General features: G+C 41.4%; 1 protein-coding gene and 1 pseudogene across 1 annotated transcript; one reads left to right on the top strand and one right to left on the bottom strand.

Moving 5' to 3' along the window:
- Positions 1-457: 457 nt before the first annotated feature.
- LOC124037835 (F-box/LRR-repeat protein 5-like) lies at positions 458-15599 on the top strand. The gene is made up of 11 exons (XM_046352949.1): positions 458-612; positions 1818-2033; positions 3648-3743; positions 4321-4513; positions 4964-5146; positions 5309-5434; positions 7438-7586; positions 9486-9568; positions 9685-10374; positions 10536-10684; positions 13882-15599. Exons 1-11 carry the CDS (start codon positions 529-531, stop codon positions 13956-13958), a joined length of 2046 nt encoding a protein of 681 aa, XP_046208905.1. The 5' UTR covers positions 458-528; the 3' UTR covers positions 13959-15599.
- Positions 15600-20088: 4489 nt separating this feature from the next.
- Positions 20089-21439, bottom strand: LOC124038666 (annotated as a pseudogene).
- Between the last annotated feature and the right edge of the window lie 331 nt (positions 21440-21770).

Raw genomic sequence — 21770 nt, 5'->3', positions numbered from 1 at the left:
CGGCTTATGGTAGAGAAATGAACATTCTGTTATCTTGCAACAGCTCTGGTTAACATTCCTGCAGTCAGCATGCCAATTGCATGCCCTCTCAAAACTTGAGACATCTGTGTCATTGTGTTGTGTGAAAACTGCACATTGTAGAGTGGCCTTTTCCTGTCTACAGCACATTGTGCACCTGTGCAATGATCATGCTGTGTAATACATTTCTTGAAATACTACACATGTCAAGTGGATGGATTATTTTGGCAAAGGAGAAATGCTCACTGACAAATGTGCACAACATTTGAGATAAGATTTATGTGCGTATGGAACATTTCTGGGATATTTTATTTCAGTTCATGAAACATGGAACAAACACCTTTACATGTTGCGTTTAGATTTTTGTTCAGTGTAGTATTCTAATTCCTAATTCCACCGAATATGTCACATGACAGTGGAGTGCGCATGCCCATTCTGACTTCACCAATGCTAAAATAACCAGTTAGCTAGCGTGCAACGTCAGTGCTGACTAGTTTTTATGGAGTAAAGATGGCACCTTTTCCCGACGAGGTGGATGTTTTTACTGGTCCACATTGGCGAATGAAACAGTTGGTAGGACTTTACTGCGAGAAGGTGTGTATGGAGGAATATGAATTGAGAATTTGCTCAAAAAGCTAGCTATCGTCTGCTGCTAACGCAGTGGTTTAGCTAGCCAACGTTAGCTGGTCAGAGAAATGGGTGTGTTTTTGGCATAGTAGTTAGCTACAGTATGTCAGTCGCTGGCTAGTTGGGAAAGGTCTCAACCAGTTTCTTAGCAAGCTGACCTAGCTAGGTAATGACAGGATAACTAGTGTAGCTAACTTGACTATTTAGTAGGTAACAAATACTTTAGTTCTAGCTAGTTACGTGGCTGCCGAAGACGAGTCTGAAGTTTGCTAAACCTGTTGTTATGCAACACGATATCTTAGTTAGCTAGCTAAATCATTAGTGTGGCTAGCTAGTTTACTGTTTTCCCGTTACCTAACGTCATAACATGGCATGAGCAAAACACAATACAATTCATGCATGACTTAGCTCGCAAGTTACGTTGTGTCCGTCCATGCAATGAACAGCGGAATGAACGGTTCTGCGGGCATTAATCCATCAAATGTATTTATAAAGCCCTTTACACCATCAGATCTCACAAAGTGCTTATACAGAAATTCAGCCTAAACTCCCAAAGAGTAGGCAAGCAAGCAATGCAAATGTAGAAGCACGCTGGCTTGGGAAAAACTCCCTAGAAAGGCAGGAACCTAGGAAGAAAACTAGAGGAACCAGGATCTAAGGGGTGACCAGTCCTCTTCTGGCTGTGCTGGGTGGAGGTTATAAGTGTACAGATCCAGATCGTTCTTTAAGACGTCAGATAATAATCAGTGGTTATAGAAGGTGCAACATGTCAGCAAATCAGGAGTAAATGAGTAAATGTCAGTTGGCTTTTCATAGCCAAGCATTTCGAGGTCGAGACAGCAAATGCGTTGGAGAGGGAGAGAGCAGCAATTCTGGTACAAGTTCGCACATCCAGTGAACATGTTAGGGTTCCATTGCCGCAGGCAGAACAGCAGAAACTGGATCAGAGTATGACCATGCGGACTGGGGACAGCCAGGAGACATGGTCCTAGTGCTCAGGTCCGCTGAGAGAAATGGAAGAATTAGAGGGAGCATAACTAAGGTTACGTTAATAATGACGCTTAGTTCCACTCATACAGGCATGTCCACAGTTCTGTTGCTATGGTTGTGTGCAGGTCTGCTATTACTATCTGAGAAACTTTGACATGTTCTTTATTTCCTTTATACCACAGCTGTCACAGACCAACTTCTCCAACAACAATGACTTCCGCTCATTTCTTCAGTCACTGTGTGCCACCTTCAAGGAGTTCAAGATGCACGAACAGATTGAAAACGAGTATATCATCGGCCTGTTGCAACAGCGCAGCTGCACTGTGTATAATGTGCACTCCGATAACAAGCTCTCAGAGATGTTGTCCCTGTTTGAGAAAGGACTGAAAAGCGTTAAGGTGACTCCACTAATGATATCAACAAAAGTACTGCCACCAACACAACATTTATGACAAGACTCACAAATGATCCCTCTTGCTCCTTGGGCTTTGTGTTGTGTATCACTGAGTCATGTCTGCACTGAAATGACAGCCTATCCCTGTAGTGATTCATCCTTCAGACATGTCATTTTAACAACAACACCTTGTTAGATAAGGAAGGTCTTGGTTTCCTGTAACTGAGAAACGCTCAACACTGTTCTCTTATATCGAGGCAGAGTGTAATTTTGATAACTGGTTGAGGGATTTACTAGCAACATTATTGAGTCACCATCAGTCGAGTCTTATAAAAATGTCAATTCTGAAAACACTTACCTGTACCTTTGTTTGTACTGTACAGCTACAGTCCTTCCGTTTAGCGAATACAACCACCGACCTTTTCCTCGTTGCTTGCACAACGTAAGCTGAGATGCAATTTGGTCCTTACTATCCGGGATCCTTGGGATGTCCCAACCCTAAACTCTAACTTTAATCCCTAACCTTAACCATTTAAAACTTAAATGGGGTAGGGACGTCCCAAGGATTCTGGATAGCACAGACCCAATTGCATCTCAGCTTACATAGTACGAGCAACAAGGAAATAGTAGGTGGTTGTAGTCGCTAAAGTTGAATTAAAAGTATGAATTTCAGCACCCCGCGGAAGGACTGCAGTTGTACTGGACAAACATAGGTACAGGTAAGTGTTTTCAGAATTTACATTTTTACAAGAATCGACTGATGGTGGCTCAAATATGTTGCTGGCAAATCCTGTGAACAGTTATCCACTCATCTCCTCGATATAAGACAACGGAGTTGAGCGTTCCTCAGCTAGGTTTCCTGTTACCCTTTTTAGTGAAACCGGTGTTTTTAAACACAACACATTATTGAACAATAATAATTATACCTCAATTCCTTAAAAGGGAATCTGTTCAATTCTTGGCATTATGTTAGAAACACCTATATGGACTTTCCTGACCTGCAAAATGCCAGTTTTAGATTTTGGTTAGTCGTTTTACTGGGCCTGTCAACATTACAGAGACACTCCGTTTATAGACCCCACAAGCTGTTTTGCGAGAGCGAGACTGCTGGCCTATTTTGGTTCCAGGCAGAATTGTTCCTGTGACCTGTTTCCGGAGCTTTTGGAGACAAATGTTGTAGCCATGTACAAACAAGAAATGGCCTGTCCTGAATGGCGCAATGGTGTACATTTTAACATCTGTTCTGAGTCTGTCCCAATCATAATCTGCTCTTACTAAACGGTGGAATTTCCTTTGTAAGAGCAGAATTTGGTAATCTGTACTTGGTCTTCAACCAGGACAGGAAATGTTTTAATTTCAGCTCAGATAAACAAGACTTTGTTTAATTGTTTGTAAATGCAATTATACTCATTTTTGATTAAGTCTCTGCAGATTCATCAATGGAATATTGGATGAAAAAAGTTACGGATGGTATTTTATTGGTCTGTTCACTCTTTAGTGTTTGACTGTTACGATTGTGTGGTTGGATCTGCCCGAAGCTGAGGATTGATGGCATTTATTTAAATGGAGTGAATGACAGTCAGTCGTGTATGATGTCATGATTACGATATAATTGCAGAGTGAGTATGAGCAGCTGAACTATGCCCGGCAACTGAAAGAGCGACTGGAGGCATTCACACAGGACTTCTTACCCCACATGAAGGAGGAGGAAGAGGTATGATTAAATCATGGAATTTGTAATAATTAAGTTGAGGTATTCGGATGTAGGACTCACTGTGTAAATGATTTAGGTCACACTCTTTATTTGGATAGTCCATTTGTTGATCCTCTACATATGGTCATACTATCAACAAATGATCTGTTGATATGCAACTGCTTGCTAAGGTTTAGGGTTAGAATAAGGGCTAAGTTTAAGATAAAGGTTAAGGTTACTAGATGGACTATCCAAATAAAGTGTTACCAATTATTAATACATGTTTGTTATATGGTGTTCTGTCCATGAATGGGTACTGTCACAAAACGCATAACTAGCCTACGGATATTGTTGCACTCACTTTTAGTGGTCCTAGGCCTAGTTACATGGTCTGTAACCTGAATTAATGTGTGCATTTGTGAGAAACAAGAGTATGTGCCCAGCTCTGTCTTGACTCCTTTGGGTCGGCGAGCACAAGCGGTGTATTAGTTGTTCAGATAGTAACGTACAAAACAGAAACCTACAAACAGACATGCCCAAACTGTCTAGCTCATAATAATTGATGGCTTTATGTGTTATGTAATGGGGTCTATTCCAGGTGTTCCAGCCCATGCTGATGCAGTACTTCACCTATGAGGAGCTGAAAGAACTCAAGAAGCAGGTGATGGCACAGCACTGTAGCCAGCAGCGATGGGACTGTGCAGCAGAAGTGCTGAAGGGGCTCAGTCTGTGGAGCCAGGCAGAGGAGCTGCACAAGGCCTTCAAGTATGCTGACCACGAGAAGACTGACGGTGAGTCACAGACTCCTTTATTGCCTTCTCTAGAGTGCACACCTACATCTTGGTGACGGCTATGATTCACCTGTATTCTCCCCAGCATACACAGCCTCCTCCATATGACATCTATCTCCATGCAATCCCTTTACCTAATATCTCCTTCAGCAACACACTTCTCAACTTGAACGTAGTCATAACTTCGCTATATTGGAGGATGTGGTCAGTACATTGGGAAATTAGTTGGGCAAATTTCCCAGAATCAAATGTTTGTCGAGGTGTGGCTTTAATGCTTACCAAAAACATTTCTACAGACGGCTGAATCACACTTCTGTTGCTGTGGTCTAGCAATTATTCTTAGGTCTTTTTACCCCGAACTGTAGAGAAGCATTACTTAAGTAACCTTTCATTAGCACTTGAGGTCAGCATGTGTTGTACACTACACTGACTATGGTTATCAATCCTCAGAACTAGAGAAAGAGCTGTGCTCCACCCACATCTCCCAGCTACCTACAGAGATCCTGCTGCATCTGTTCCGCTACCTGGGTCCTGAGGACCTGTGTCACTGTGGCCAGGTGTCCTCAGCCTGGTCCGACCTGGCCAAGACCGGCTCTCTGTGGAGGCACCTCTACCCTGTACGCTGGGCCAGAGGTACGGAGATATCAGTGTTGACCTTTTATATTTTTTCCTCACTGATGGTGAAGCAGGTAACACTGTAAAAGCTGGCAATAAAATATTTTGACACTTGTTTTTCCCCTTAAAGAAATAAGACACTGATAAGAAATAAGACAGTGCCATCTGTCTGTTTCCCAGGGGATCACTATCGTGGCCCCCCAGCTGATCTGAATCAGGAACCGGATGAGGAGTGGGTGAAGAGTCCGCAGGATGAGGGCAAGGCCTACCAGGAGTGGGATGAGGATGCAGATGTGGATGAGTCTGGTGAGCTCTTTCAGCCTCGTAACTAGAGGTCGACCGAATAATCGTAATGGCCGATTAATTAGGGCCGATTTCATAACATCGGTATTTTTGGACACAGAGTGGCCGATTTTATTTAAAAAATATTTAAAAAAATAATATATACATATTTTAACACAAATAAATAAGAATTAAAAAAATACATAATTAATGACATTATATATAATACTTTTTTACACCTTCATTTAACTAGACACGTCAGTTAAGAACACATTCTTATTTTCAATGATGGCCTAGGAACGGTGGGTTAACTGCCTTGTTCAGGGGCAGAACGATTTTTACCTTGTCAGCTCGGGGATTCGTTTTTGCAACCTTCCTGTTACAATGCTCTAACCACCTGCCTTACATTGCACTCCTCGAGGAGCCTGCATGGCATGCTGACTAGCTGTTACGTGAGGGCAGCAAGAAGCCAAGGTAAGTTGCTAGTTGGCATTAAACTTATCTTATAAAAAAAAACCGATCAATCTTAACATAATCAGTAGTTAACTACACATGGTTGATGATATTACTAGTTTAGCTAGCGTGTCCTGCGTTGCATATAATCGATGTGGTGCCTGTTAGTTTCTCATCGTATCACAGCCTACTTTGCCAAACGGGTGATGATTTAACAAGCGCATTTGCTAAAAAAGCACTGTCGTTGCACCAATGTGTACCTAACCATAAACATCAATGCCTTTAAAATCGATACACAAGTATATACTTTTAAACTTGCATATTTAGTTAATATTGCTTGCTAACATTAATTTCTTATAACTATGGAAATTGTGTCGCTTCACTTGCTTTCCGTGCAAGCAGTCAGGATATATGCAGCAGTTTGGGCCACCTGTCTCGTTGCGAATTGTGTGAAATCCATTTATTCCTAACAAAGACCACAATTTGCCAGAATTGTTCATAATTATGACATAACATTGAAGGTTGTACAATGTAACAGCAATATTTAGACTTAGGGATGCCACCCGTTAGATAAAATATGGAACGGTTCCATATTTCACTGAAATAATTAATGTTTTGTTTTCGAAATGATAGTTTCTGGACCATATTAATGACCTGAGGCTCGTATTTCTGTGTTATGTTATAATTAAGTCTATGATTTGATATTTGACAGAGCAGTCTGACTGAGCGATGGTAGGCATAGCGTTTCAATCGGTGACATCACTCACTCTGAGACCTTGAAGTAGTTGTTCCCCTTTCTCTGCAAGGGCCTTGGCTTTTGTGGAGCGATGGGTAACGATGCTTCTAGGGTGGCTGTTGTCGATGTGTTCCTGGTTCGAGCCCAGGTTGGGGCGAGGAGAGGGGCGGAAGCTATTACACTGGCAATACTATAGTGCCTATAAGAACATCCAATAGTCAAAGGTATGTGAAATACAAATGGTATAGAGAAATAGTCCTATAATAACTTCAACCTAAAACTTCTTACCTGGGAATATTGAAGACTCATGTTTAAAGGAACCACCAGCTTTCATATGTTCTCATGTTCTGAGCAAGGAACTTAAAAGTTAGCTTGTTTACATGGCACATATTGCACTTTTACTTTCTTCTCCAACACTTTGTTTTTGCATTATTTAAACCAAATTGAACATGTTTCATGATTTATTTGAGGCCAAATTGATTTTATTGATGTATTATAATAAGTTAAACTAAGTGTTCATTCAGTATTGTTTTAATTGTCATTATTACAAATATATTTTTTTAAATGTGATTAATCGGTATCAGCTTTTTTTGGTCGTCCAATAATCTGTATCGACGTTGAAAAATCATAATCGGTCGACCTCTACTCCTAACGGTGTCAACCCGTCAGTCAGTCTAATGTGTTTGTCAGGAGTACATCTAAAGGATTGATCCAGGGAAAATGCATAGCTTGATTGAAGTGACAGTGTTTACAGATTTGGATGAACTGTTAGGGTGATTTTCTGGATGTCTTGTCCTATTACCTCATCTCTGGTGTACCCATTTTCTCCCTTGTTTAGATGAGACTTGTGAAGACTCATTGGCTATAAGCTCAGCTCAGAGGGAGAAGAAGCTACTGAATGAAATGATCCAGAACCTTCTGCCAGCTGTGGGTTCCTCTGTCAGGTCCATCGTTCTGGCCTACAGCTCTACGGTCTCCAGCAAGATGGTATGAATATTCATGATCATATGCCTAAAACACCAATGAAGCAGTGCTACTAATACAAAGCTTCCTATTCTCTAAGTAATGAGAGAAGCTGGCGTGTGAATGAAGGATGTTTCAGACCGACTAGCCTCTACATGGCAGAGTGTAGGTTAATGATCTGTATATGTATACAGTACCAGTCAAACATTTTGACACCTACTCATTCAGATTTTTCTTTATTTTTTGACTTTTCTACATTGTAGAATAATAGTGAAGACATCAAAACTATGAAATAACACACATGGAATCACGTAGTAACCAAAAAAGTGTTATACAAATGTTTTATATTTGCAATTTGCCTTGATTCTTGGCATTCTCTCAACCAGCTTCATGAGGTAGTCACCTGGAATGCATTTCAATTAATAAGTCTGCCTTAAGTTAATTTGTGGAATTTCTTTCATAATGCATTTGACCAAATCAGTTGTTGTGACAAGGTAGGCGTGGTATGCAGAAGATAGCCCTATTTGGTAAAAGATCGGGTTCATATAATGGCAAGAACAGCTTAAATAAGCAAAGAGAAATGACAGTCCATTACTTTAAGACATGGTCAGTCAATCCTTCAAGTGCAGTAGCAAAAACCATCAAGCATTATGAAACTGGCTCTCATGAGGACCACCACAGAAAAGGAAGACTCAGAGTTACCTCTGCTGCAGAGAATACATTCATTACAGATACCAACTCAAAAATCAGCAATTCACTGCACCTCAGATTGCAGCCCAAATAAATGTTTCTGAGAGTTAAAGTAACAGACACATCTCAACATCAACTGTTCAGAGAGAACTGTGTCAAATTACTACAAAGAAACCACTACTAAAGGACACCAATAATAAGAAGAGGCTTGCTTGGGCCAAGAACCACGAGCAATGGACATTAGACCGGTGGAAATCTGTCCTTTGGTCTGATGAGTCCAAATGTGAGATTTTTGGTTCCAACCGTTGTCTTTGTGAGATGCAGAGTAGGTGAACGGATGATCTCCGTATGTGTGGTTCCCACCATGAAGCATGGAGGAGGTGGTATGAGGTTGCTTTGCTGTTGACACTGTCTGTGATTTATTTAGAATTCAATGCACACTTAACCAGCATGGCTACCACAGTATTCTGCAGCGATATGCCATCCCGTCTGGTTTGTGTTTAGTGGGAGCATCATTTGTTTTTCAACAGGACAATTACCTTAAACACACTTCCAGGCTGTATAAGGGCTATTTGACCAAGAAGGGGAGTGATTGAGTGCTTCATCAGATTCATGGTGGGGAGGCAGGTAGCCTAGTGGTTAGAACGTTGGGCCATTAACCAAAAGGTTGCTGGATCGAATCCCTGAACTGACAAGGTAAGAAATCTGTCGTTCTGCCCCTGAACAAGGCAGTTAACCCACTGTTCCCCGGTAAGCTGTCATTGTAAATATTCATTTATTCTTATCTGACCTACCTAGTTAAAAAAATAAAAAATGGAACCTTTATTTATCATTTGACCTGGCCTCCACAATCTTCTGACCTCAACCCAATTGGGATGAGTTGGACCGCAGAGTGAAGGAAAAGCAGCCAACAAGTTCTTTGCATATGTGGGTACTCCTTCAAGACAGTTGTAAAAGCATTCCAGGTGACTACCTCATGAAACTGGTTGAGAGAATGCAAGAGTGTGCAAAGCTGCCAAGGCAAAGGGTGGTTACTTTGAAGAATCTCAAATATAACATATGTTTTGATTTGTATAACTGCTTTTGTATACTACATGATTCCATATGTCATTTCATAGTTTTGATGTCTTCACTATTCTAAAATGTAGAAAATAGTAAAAAATAAACAAACTCTTGAATAAGTAGGTGTGTCCAAACTTTAACTGGAGCTGTATGTGTGTCCTGCTGCCACAGGTGCGTCAGATCCTTAGTCTCTGTCCTAATCTCACCCACCTGGACCTCACTCAGACTGATGTCACAGACTCCGCCTTTGACAGGTATGCCATTCATAGCCAGACCAATTATGCTGAAGAGCACAGGGTATGATTAACTATTGAACTTGTCTCTCTTCTCCCCTGATTGTTTTGATTTCTTTTCACTTATTTTCTGTCAGTTGGTCATCTCTGGGGGCATGTCCATCTCTTGAGCACCTGGACCTATCCGGCTGTGAGAAGATCACTGACCACACCCTGAAGAAGCTGTCCATTTCTCAGAAACGATCTGACCGGCAAGCCAAGCTTCTGAAGAGCCCGCCTGCCATTAGTCTGCTGGACGAGCGGATCCTCCATTTGATGGGGGGCAGCAGGCAGTCCCTGATCTTCAAGCAGCGTACGGGGACACGGTGCAGCAGCCCCTCCAGGGTCTGGGTCCTGGACCCTTCGGAGCTGGCCGACATCGAGGATGCAGCAGAGTGGAACCGCCGCGGGGGAGTGTCTACCCCTGAGGGGCGAGGCTTTGTGGCGACGAAGCCAGGAGGTTCGTGTTGCTGCAGGAGGAGTAGGAGGCGGGGCCTCAGGACAAGCTATAGCACCTCCTACTGGCAGCAGCAGTATGGGCTTGGGGAGGCCTGCTGTGGCCATTCAACCTGCTGCACTGGTGAGATGGCCCTGAGGGCTTGTGGGGGGCTGCAGTGTTTGTCTTACACCACCAGGGGCAGTGCAGGGGCAGAGTTTTGGACTAAATGCTCCTCTGGGGGCCAGCGGTGCCTGGAGCTTTACAACAGAACTGATCAGTCAGACGCTCGACGCTCGCTGAGATTCCTCAGCCTCTCTGGATGCTATCGGGTTACAGACCTGGGTTTGAGGTAAAACTGCTTGGGATGCTGTTCTTCAAAGAAACGACAAACATGCATGTATTATACCTGTGGATAAATTGTGTAAATATTTTTTTGTGTTATTGATATTGACTGTGAGTAGGTACAAATGATTGTGTATTATATACTCTAAGTGTGTGTATGTGTTTCAGGGCGCTGTCTCAGCGTGGAGGTCTTCCTTTCCTGGAGCATCTGAACCTGTCGGGATGTCTCCTCATCACTGAGGTTGGGCTACAGGAGCTGGTGTCAGCCTGTCCTGCCCTCAATGATGAACACTTCTACTACTGCGACAACATCAACGGTAACGCACACACACAAAATGCACAACGTTAGGGAAAACTGTGGGTGAACACCCTCTTATCAGGCAACATATTAATACAAGGATATGAGTGATGCACAAGTTGATACATTTTTTTAATTGAATTAATTTTACAATACAAAAACAAAACAACCACATGTGGACACAATGCATTTAAAATGATTGGGAATGACACAACAACGTTTAACAACGTACTTCCACTGTGGTCTTCTTATTGACGATTATGTAGAGTAACCCTTTTTTTTTTCTTCTTTTCTTCAATATCTGTCTAAAATGACATCTTACTGACTGTAGCTCAGGACCTGAAGCAAGGATATGCATATTCCTGATACCATTTGAAAGGAAACACTTTGAAGTTTGTCGAAATGTGAAATGAATGTAGGAGAATTTAACACCTCAGGATGACAAATCAGAGCAAGATTACTGAATATTAGACAGTTCAGTTAGATTAACAGGAATTTAAGCTTTCTGCCCATATAAGACATGTCTATCTCCTGGAAAGTTTGCTGTTATGTCATTCTATCCACATTAGCAACAACTGTCCCGGTATAGGGACAACGATCCAACATTTTAAGAAATTGATTGTAAGTTCTGAAAGATTATTGGAAATTACGCTGAAAATGTTTTTCCGAAAGAAATTGTATTTAAACAAATCTATAAAAATGCTATGCGCAAAAAATGTAATTCCACAACCCACCTGGACCCCTGCTACGACCCACTGTTTGGGAAACAAGCCGTTAGATGGTTTGATGCCAGATGATGCTACATGATGGTGATGCAGTTGGCTTGCTGCATCTGTTATCCTGCGCCTCTTTGTACCATGTAATGTCAGGTCATTTAATTTTGGCTGTGGATTGTATTAAAGGTGCAATATGCAGAAATCACTCTGCCATTTCCTGGTTGCTCAGATTCTAATAGTTTGTCTAATTTCAGTTTGTGACAAAACAAACAATGTATAGTGTAGAGAATCATTTTACCATCTAAACCACTGTGAAATATATTTTCAATAACAGAAGATATTGTATTTTCAGCTGTTTTGAAGCTGGTGTACCAGTATGTATACACCTGTTCTGAAAGGCCCAGAGTCTGCAACACCACTAAGCAGGGGGCACCACCAAGTAAGCAGAACTATGAAGACAAAGGAGCTCTCCAAACAGGTCAGGGACAAAGTTGTGGAGAAGTACAGATCAGGGTTAGATTAAAAGAAACATCAAACTTTGAACATCCCACGGAGCACCATTTAAATCCATTATTAAAAAATGGATATGGCACTACAACAAACTTGCCAAGAGAGGGCTGCCCACCAAAACTCACAGACCAGGCAAGGAGGGCATTAATCGAAGATAACCCTGAAGGAGCTGCAAAGTTCCACAGTGGAGTTTGGAGTATCTGTCCATAGGACCATTTTAAGCCATACATTCCACAGAGCTGGGCTTTACGAAAGAGTGGCCAGAAAAAAGCCATTGCTTAAAGAAAAAAATAAGCGAACATGTTTGGTGTTCGCCAAAAGGCTTGTGGGAAACTCTGTCTGGCGCAAACCCAACACCCCTCATTACCCAGAGAACACCATGGTGGTGGCAGTATCATGCTATGCTGTGGGTATGTTTTTCATCGGCAGGGACTGGGAAACTGGTCAGAATTGAAGGAATGATGGATGCAGCTAAATACAGGGAAACTCTTGAGGGAAACCTGTTTGTCTTTCAGAGATTTGAGACTGGGACGGAGGTTCACAATCCAGCAGGACAATGACCCTAATCATACTGCTAAAGCAAAAATTGAGTGGTGGGCCTAGTCAAAGCCCAGACCTCATTCCAATTGAGAATCTGTGATATGACTTAAAGATTGCTGTACACCAACAGAACCCATCCAACTTGAAGGAGCTGGAGCAGTTTTTCCTTGAAGAATGGGCAAAAATCCGGGGTGACTCCGGGAGGCTGGCCTTCTAGGCGGAGTTGATAAAAAGCCATATCTCAGACTGGACAAGTAAAAAAAAGATTAAGATGGGCAAAATAATACACTGGACAGTGAAACTCTGCCTAGAAGGCCAGCATCCTGGAGTTGCCTCTTCACTGTTGATGTTGAGACTAGTGTTTTGCGGGTACTATTTAATGAAGCTGCCAGTTGAGGACATCTCAAACTAGACACACTAATGTACTCGTCCTCTTGCTCAGTTGTGCACCGGGCCCTCCTACTCTTTCTATTCTGGTTAAAGCCAGTTTGCGCTGTTCTGTGAAGGGAGTAGCACAGAGTTGTACGAGATCTACAGTTTCTTGGCAATATCTCACATGGAATAGCATTCATTTCTCAGAACAAGAATAGACTGACAAGTTTCAGAAGAAAGTTATTAGGTTTCTGGCCATTTTGAGCCTGTTATCAAACCCATAAATGCTTATACTCAACTAGTCTAAAGAAGGCCAGTTTTATTGCTACTTCAGTTTTCAGCTGTGCTAATATAATTACAAAACCCTTTTCTAATGATCAATTATCCTTTTTAAAATGATACTTAGATCAGCTAACACACCGTGCCATTAAAACATTAACCATGTCTACACTGATCAGAAATACAATTGGATTTTAGTGGACAAAAAATGTGATTTTTCTTTCCAAAACGGACATTTCTAAGTGACCCCAAACTTTAGAACGGTAGTGTATATAACTAATTTCTATGTGAATTTGGTCACAGTATTAAAGAATCTCTCTATGGGGCTTATCCAGCAAGAATAATAATGAATGTGATTCGATAACCCTCTGTTATAACAATCATACCTAACCTCACCTGGCTGTCCAGCACATTTCCCAGTGTAAGTTCCTTATGTAACAGTCCTGCTGATCTTGTGAGGTGCAAGGTAAGTGGGCCTTCTTTAGCTAGCTAGTCGACGAAATACATTTACTGTTGAGTGTCATAACTTAATGTTTAACTCCATTGTGTAAACAGTACCTTTTGAGATCGTTTCTAAACCAGTCGGGAGAGTGGGCAGTAGCCCTACTTGGGAGGAGTTACATTTTCTGTTAATAGGTGCATTGGTTTTAACTTGACCAGGCCACTGGAATTTGAGACCATTCCATTGTCCCTGAAGTGCAAACTCTGCCCAGCTGGTGCACCGGCAAGGTAAAACGAATGGGCACAGCAGTACTATGAGTGAGTGATTGACTGTTCTGACTGTGGCCTCCCTCTGCAGGTCCCCATGCTGATACGGCCAGCGGCTGCCAGAACCTGCAGTGTGGCTTCAGGGCCTGCTGCCGCTCTGGAGAGTGACCTTTGACCTAACCTTACTTTCTATGACCCCCCCCCATCTGCACTTTAATCCTCACCTGGGAACATGCCGTTTGTTGTATTTTGTCACTTCAGATAGTTTCTACATGAAATGTTAAGTAAAAAGTAGAGAACTGGCAATGTCAGGAATATCTGTATTTCTTGGAAACACTCATTTAGAAAATAAAATATATGGGTGTTGGATGAAGTATCTGCAAATGTATATTCTGGTTCCTAGTTTTTGTGGTTTTGAGAAGGTGATTTGTTTTACACTTGGTATACGTGAGCACCTAGTACTTGTTTCTGTACAGCCGGTATCCTGTCGTTTCTGACTAGTTCCACCTCCTCTGCTCCTACTAGCTTGTTTTAGATCACCAATTTGCGATTACTGTAGTCTTACTTGGTTTATTGACAATAGAGTAGTCAAACATCAGCTTATTCACTGTTGTGATGTGAGGTCCCTTCATAGGAAAATAAGCACCCACTAAATGATTTATTACACACAGCTGACATTTTAAAATATTCATTTTTGTTGTAAAGAGTGGTGATTCACGCGGTGGAAGATGCTGTTGCAGCGTAATGGGGTTTGTCAGTGGCGGTTAAGAATCTGAGGGTGCTGCACATTTCACTACCAGAGACCACACACATTCAACAAAGTTTAGTGGTAAATTGGTTGTGGTCGTCTTATTAATAAAACAAATGTATGGTAAAGCTGTTGAAGAGTTCCTTCATGTAGTGTGCCCGCTCCGCTCATGGTGAAGACTGGTTCTTATGCTGGCAAGTGGCAACCCATGTAAGTTAGATCAGGGGTTCCAACACCTTTTTTTTGTGTTTCTTTGAGACCCAGGTGTTTTGAGGCGCGACCCACCATTGAGCGGTGTAAAAACATACACTGGCCAAAGAATGAGTGAAACATTATTTTGGCAGGAAGGTTTAAAGGTAATATCTTGCAATTCTATACATTTTGGGATGGAGCTGAAACAACATTTTGCAGTTACGATAATTTCCTGCAATTCTAAGCATTTTGACATGGCTAATTGTGTTCTTATGCTCTAACATAACATAATCAATGGGAGCCTGATTGTCTAGGTTTTATTTTGTTGATTGTAAGTTTTTAAAAGATAGTGGGCTATTAAAAAATATATAGGTCACCCTGGTGGTCAGTTCACTGGTAGAATTGTGTCAGATGAGTATAGGCATTTCAGGAATAAAGAGTTATTGTGGTTTCTGGCTGCAGGTAATACCCTTATGCAATATCCCTATCAACCTTTAAAATGTCATTCACAATGCTCCTTATCTTTTTCCTTTGTGGCTGGAAACATTTGATTGTTCTGATTTAATATGTACTTAAGTATTTTCCCTTAGTCACTGATCTTCACTGAATCAATGGTAAGGACTGTGAAATTCACCCACATTCACATAAGCACTCCCAGGGCAGAGGGTTACAAAACAATCTGAGATATAGAATGACCAAATGGAGCCAATTTGAAAAGTAGTCCTACTCTGTGAAACTCACTGTGATTGCTATACATAGCACATCCATTGTCAGGAGACATGGCCTGTTCGAACAATCTGCATGAGAAGTCGTATTGGTTATGTACAATTTCAAAAGCAGAACAATAAAATTGACTTGGGTTTAAAAAAGTGTTTCTGTATGTGTTCGAGGATTCAAACAATGGTAGTATTTCATATAATTAAGCAATAAGGCAGGGAGGTGTGGTAAATTGCCAATATGCCACGGCTAAGGGCTGTTTATCACGATGCAACGCGGCGTGCCTATATTCAGCTCTTAGCCGTAGTATATTAGCCATATCCAACAGACCCCCGAGGTGCCTTATTGCTATTATAAACTGGTTACCGACGTAATTGGAGCAGTAAAAATACCTGTTGTATACGGTCTGATATACCACAGCTATCAGCCAATCAGCATTCAGGGCTAGAACAACCCAGTTTATAAAGTTAATTATAAACTGGGTGGTTTGAGCCCTGAATGCTGATTGGCTAAAAGCCATGGTCTTTTTTTAACACCTCAAATTACATTGGTAACCAGTTTATAATAGCAATAAGGCACCTCGGGTTTGTGGTATATGACCTGTATACATACAGTGGGAAAGTATTCAGACCCATTGACTTTTTCCACATTTTGTTATGTTGCTGCCTTTTTCTAAAATGGATTAAAATGTTTCCCCAAACCTCAGTCTACAAACACTACCCCATAATGAAAAAGCAAAAACTTTTTTTTGTGCAAATTTATTACAAAAAAAAAAACATTTACATAAGTATTCAGACCCTTTACTCAGTACTTTGTTGAAGCACCTTTGGCAGCGATTACTGTCTTGAGTCTTCTTGGGTCCTCTCAAGCTCTGGCAGGTGGGATAGGGAGCGTCGCTGCACAGCTATTTTCAGGTCTCTCCAGAGATGTTTGATCGGTTTCAAGTCCGGGCTCTAGATGGGGCCACTCAAGGACATTCAGAGACTTGTCCCGAAGCCACTCCTGCGCTGTCTATGCTGTGTGCTTAAGGTCGTTGTCCTGTTGAAGGTGAACCTTCACCCCAGTCTGAGATCCTGAGTGCTATGGAGCAAGTTTTCCATCAAGAATCTCTGTACTTTGCTCTGTTCATCTTTCCCTCGATCCTAACTATTCTCTTAGTTCCTGCCCCTGAAAAACATCCCCACAGCATAATACTGCTACCACCATGCTCCACTGTAGGTGGACTCCAATTAAGATGTAGAAACATCTCAAGGACGATCGATGGAAACAGCATGCACATGAGCTCAATTTCGAGTCTCATATCAAAGGGTCTGAATAATTATGTAAATAAGTTGTACATTTTTTAAAAGTAATACATTTGCAAAATGTTTTTGCTTTGTCACTATGGGGTATTGTGAGTAGATTCATGAGAATTATTTACAATCCGTTTTAAAATAAGGCTGTAACGTAACAAAATGTGGAAAAAGTCATGGGTTCTGAATACTTTCCGAATGCACTGTATACCACGGTTAAGGGCTGTATCCAGGCACTCTGCATTATGCATAAGAACAGCCATTAGCTGTGGTATATTGGCCACACCCCCCCATGCTTTATTGCTTAATTATTTTAAAAAATTATACAGTACATTAACACAGTTGAGGCTGAGCTTCAGATTTGGTACAGATACAACTGTATTATTTCTTAGGAATGATAAACAACCCGCAAACTATCAGGTATAGACCAGAGCTAACACACTCATATGTAATGATAAACAAAATACAAGACAAAATAGCCTAAAATGTGGTTGTGCTCTACACATTTCTTCAGACAAATACAGATACAAAAAATATATACAATATCAGTCAAAAGTTTGACACCTACTCATTCAAATGTTTTTCTTTACTTTTACTATTTTCTACATGAAGTAACACATATGGAATCATGTAGTAACAAAAAAAGTGTTAAACAAATCAAAATATGTTTTATATTTGAGATTCTTCAAAGTAGCCACCCTTTATCTTGATGACAGGTTTGCACGCTCTTGGCATTCTCTCAACCAGCTTTCAATTATCAGGTGTGCCCTGTTAAAATGTAATTTGTGCAATTTGTTTAGTTCTTAATGCATTTGAGCCAATCAGTTGTGTTGTGACAAAGTAGGCGTGGTATGCAGTAGATAGCCCTATTTGGTAAAATACCAAGTCCATATGACTGGCAAGAACAGCTCAAATAAGCAAAGAGAAACAACAGTTCCATCATTACTTTAAGACATGAATGTTAGTCAATGCGGAAAGTGCAGTCGCAAAAACCATCAAGCGCTATAATGGAACTGGCTCTCATGAGGACCGCCACAGGAAATGAAGACCCAGAGTTACCTCTGCTGCAGAAGATAAGTTCATTAGAGTTACCAGCATCAGAAATCGGCAATTAACTGCACCTCAGATTGCAGCCCAAATAAATGCTTCACAGAGTTAAAGTAACAGACACATCTCAAAATCAACTGTTCACAAGAGACTGCGTGGTCGAATTGCTGCAAAGAAACCACTACTAAAGGACACTAATAATAATAAGAGACTTGCTTGGGCCAATAAACATGAGAAATGGACATTAGACCAGTGGAAATCTGTCCTTTGGTCTGAAGAGTCCAATTTTTTGATTTTTGGTTCCAACCGCCATGTCTTTGTGAAACTCAGAGAACGTGAACAGATTATCTCATGTGTGGTTCCCACTGTGAAGCATTCGCTAACTAAGTGGAAGTAAAAACATTTTTTAAATACAACATGTAGCTATCTCTTTCTTTCTCTCTTTGCCTCTCATTTTTGAAGAAATTAATTTGTTCAAAACTGTTCAACTATTGTCTTTCTCTTTAAGTCAACTACTCAACACATTTTAGGCACTGCAGTGCTAGCTAGCTGTAGCTCATGCTTTCATTACTAGAGTCATTCTCTGATCCTTTGATTGGGGGGACAACATGTCAGTTCATGCTGTAAGAGCTCTGGTAGGTTGGAGGATGTCCTCCGGAAGTTGTCATAATTACTGTGTAAGTCTATGGAATGGGGTGAGAACCACGAGACTCCTAGGTTTTGTATTGAAGTCGATGTAACCAGAGGAGGACGGAAACTAGCTATCCTCCGGCTACACCATGGTGCTACCCTACAGAGTGCTGTTGAGGCTACTGTAGACCTTCATTGCAAAACAGTGTGTTATAAACAATTATTTGGTGATGTGAATATATTTAGTATAGTTTTATATAAAAAGGATAACATTTTAAATGCTTCACTATTAAACATTTTCTGAAATTCACTGAGGAGGAGGGTCCTTCTCTTTCTCCCCTAAGGAGCCTCCACTGGCCTAATGTTCCCCCTGTACCTTTAGATCTAGCCAGAATGAACAGTGGGCGGATGGTGAATAGTCTATTTCAGTTGGTGTATCAGATATGACAATACAGTGGTATTATAATGCAATCTTTTTCACATTTATTATGACATTTTATCATAATGTATTTTGTGAATCTTCAAGCATTTCCCAGCTATCAATAAAGTGCAGAAGATGTCCAAACTGATACGTAAAGGCGCATAGCTTCTGTAAGCATGAGCGAGGCCACTGTCCAATAATTATGTGCAGTAAGAAGGACTCTTTAGGCTACTTCTAGACACTTGTTAAGACATAGTATTTGCTTAACATGCGTGATCCTTTGCACTTTTTTTATCGATTGTCATTTTTATCCATGCATTTCCCTAATTTGACCACGTGTCTTGCTATCGGTTATCATATTAGAGGTTCCGTTAGTGAATTATTGCTGATCAAAGATTTGGAGGAAACTAAACCACGATCGTTCTTTCAGCATGTTAATTTTTCAAAACTTTGGTATTGTTTAGACTTATACTAAAGGTTATTTACAATACAATATTACAATTACATAAAAACAACATATGTAAACATCCATGCGTAAAGATCAACCCTGTCCAGACCTGTTTGGATAAATGCATGGAGCCATTCAATGATGCAGTATTACCTTTTTTTCCCCACTAATTGGTCTTTTGACCTATCTGATCAGCTCTGAAAAAGATCTGATGTGATTGGTCAAAATACCAATTAGTGGAAAAAACATCCAAATTGGGCTGCCTGTGTAAACACAGCCTTTGGGGTCTTACTTAATGTTTCTGTTTTTGCTGTGTGCATTAGGGCCTAAGTGTCATTTTTATTTATACTATGCATTACTTGTATTTACATTTGAGTCATTTAGCAGACGCTCGTATCCAGAGCCATTAGGGTTAAGTGCCTTGCACATTGATAGATTTTTCAACTAGTCAGCTAAAACCTTTCGGTTACTGGCCCAACGCTCTTAACAGCTAGGCAACTACCGCCCATGAACTATTGCTTGCTCTAGTGGTTACCATCAACAGCTCAGGAAACCTGTGCACCTGGAACAAGTTAATACTAAGGTCAACACTTGCTACAGTGGTCCCTTTTTATTTAAACATTTTTTCTTAACCTTTATTTAACTAGGCAAGTCAGTTAAGAACAAATTACTATTTTCAATGACAGCCCAGGAACAGTGGGTTAACTGCCTGTTCAGTGGCAGAACGACCTTATCAGCTCCGGGATTTGAACGTGCAACCTTTCGGTTACTATTCCAATGCTCTAACCACTACCCTGCCGCCCCTAACAGTAAGCCTGGCCTGGAGTGCCACCCCAGTATCCATGCCCCCCTCTCTGGCCAGGCAGAGCCCAGCCGTTGTGTCTGAAGGGCTGGGTCGTTCTGCCTTGGTGTCTGAAGCCATAGTGAGGAGGACATGGAAGGCCGTTATGTCCTTTACCAGGCCCCATCTTCTCCTGCTTGGGCACTGGAGGACTCCACAAAGAAGCAGCTGGGTAGATTATCTGCTATGTGTGGCAAATTTGGGGGAAGGTAGGGGGAAGACAGGTTTCGCTGAGACTACTATCCTCATCTGAGGATGAACTAGAGTGGTAGTCAGACGTCGTCACCCTCTCCACAGCACTGGTCACCTTCTTAGTCACATTCTCTTCACTAAAGTAGCTGGCCACCGTGAAAGCATGGTTCTTCTCTCCATACCTGCAGCACACCTCCCCTGGGTCCACTCACAAAGTGAGTTTTCTGGGCAGATCAAGGTCCCTGTACTGAACACCACTCTCATGGCAGGCCCGCAACAGCTCTGGATCCTCCCTCTGCAACCTGTTCAGACCAATACGACTGAAGTCCTTTGCTGGGGTTGTCAGCAAAGGACACTAAAATGACCCCTAAATATCTCCTGCAGTGTTTTGTACACACATCCAGATACTCAGCTTGTTTGTGGGGTGACTTTTTTAGTGACGGGAGAGATTCTCTGAATATTTAGGGCAATGGGTTCTGACTCAAATAGTGTTTTGTGTGCTCTTGGGCAATGCTGTGTAGATGGAATTTGTATTTGTATTTATTTTTGTCTGACTGAGATTTACTGTCAGGGCCCAGGTCTGACAGAATCTGTGCAGAAGATCTAGGTGCTGCTACAGGCCCTCCTTGGTTGGGGATAGAAGCACCAGATCATCAGCAAAACAGTAGACATTACAAAAAAATGACCAACAACATCCACCTTGAAGTTCATAACAGCTGCAGCAGCCACTGTCGCCACTGTCACACTACAACAACAAAAGCTAGCTAGCATTACTAGCTTTAGCGTGGGAAAACTACTGCTTGCGCCACTGATTATTTTCTCTTGCGCATTCAGTAGAAAGCCATGACACGTCACTTTCTTTTTCAAATGGTCCCACCCATTGCAAGTCAAAATGTGACTGGTTGCTTCCACAACACTCCAAAGTTCTGCTCTAATACAGTTGAATGGCAAATGCCTTCTGCCCAGCTTCTGAATGCCTAGCCAATGAATGGCTGAGCTAGCTAGCTAGATTTTTCTACCCAGAGAATAACAAAATAATTACCAAGGGGTAAAAAAGCTAATAATTTATCTTTCATCTCTCTTTGTTTAACCATTTTCTTTTAGTTCACAAGAGGTACCATTTCGCCACAAATGTATCTGAGCGAGCGAAACAGCATCCCTCTGACTCAGTATGTGTCGCCATCTGTCTGATGCTGTCTGTTGTATGACATTGTTGCCAACCGTAGCATTGAATGCAAGGGAAGCCATTTTGGCTTCTCTTGATAAAAAATCAACAATAATAATAATAGATAATCAAGTGTTGAGCTAAACTGAGTGAGTTCAACTGAATTGTCCTGGTTCCCCCTCCCACACACCCCTCATGTCTGTACAGATTTATTTCCATTTTTTATGAGCTAACAGCTCCTCCATAATCACCTGCATACTTTTTATGTGATGAGAGAAGTAATATTA

The sequence above is a fragment of the Oncorhynchus gorbuscha genome, linkage group LG06 (assembly GCF_021184085.1).
Source record: "Oncorhynchus gorbuscha isolate QuinsamMale2020 ecotype Even-year linkage group LG06, OgorEven_v1.0, whole genome shotgun sequence".
In the NCBI taxonomy this organism is placed as follows: Eukaryota; Metazoa; Chordata; class Actinopteri; order Salmoniformes; family Salmonidae; genus Oncorhynchus; species Oncorhynchus gorbuscha.
The sequence above is the reverse complement of the archived record's forward strand: the minus strand, read 5'-3'. Positions and strand labels throughout refer to the sequence as shown.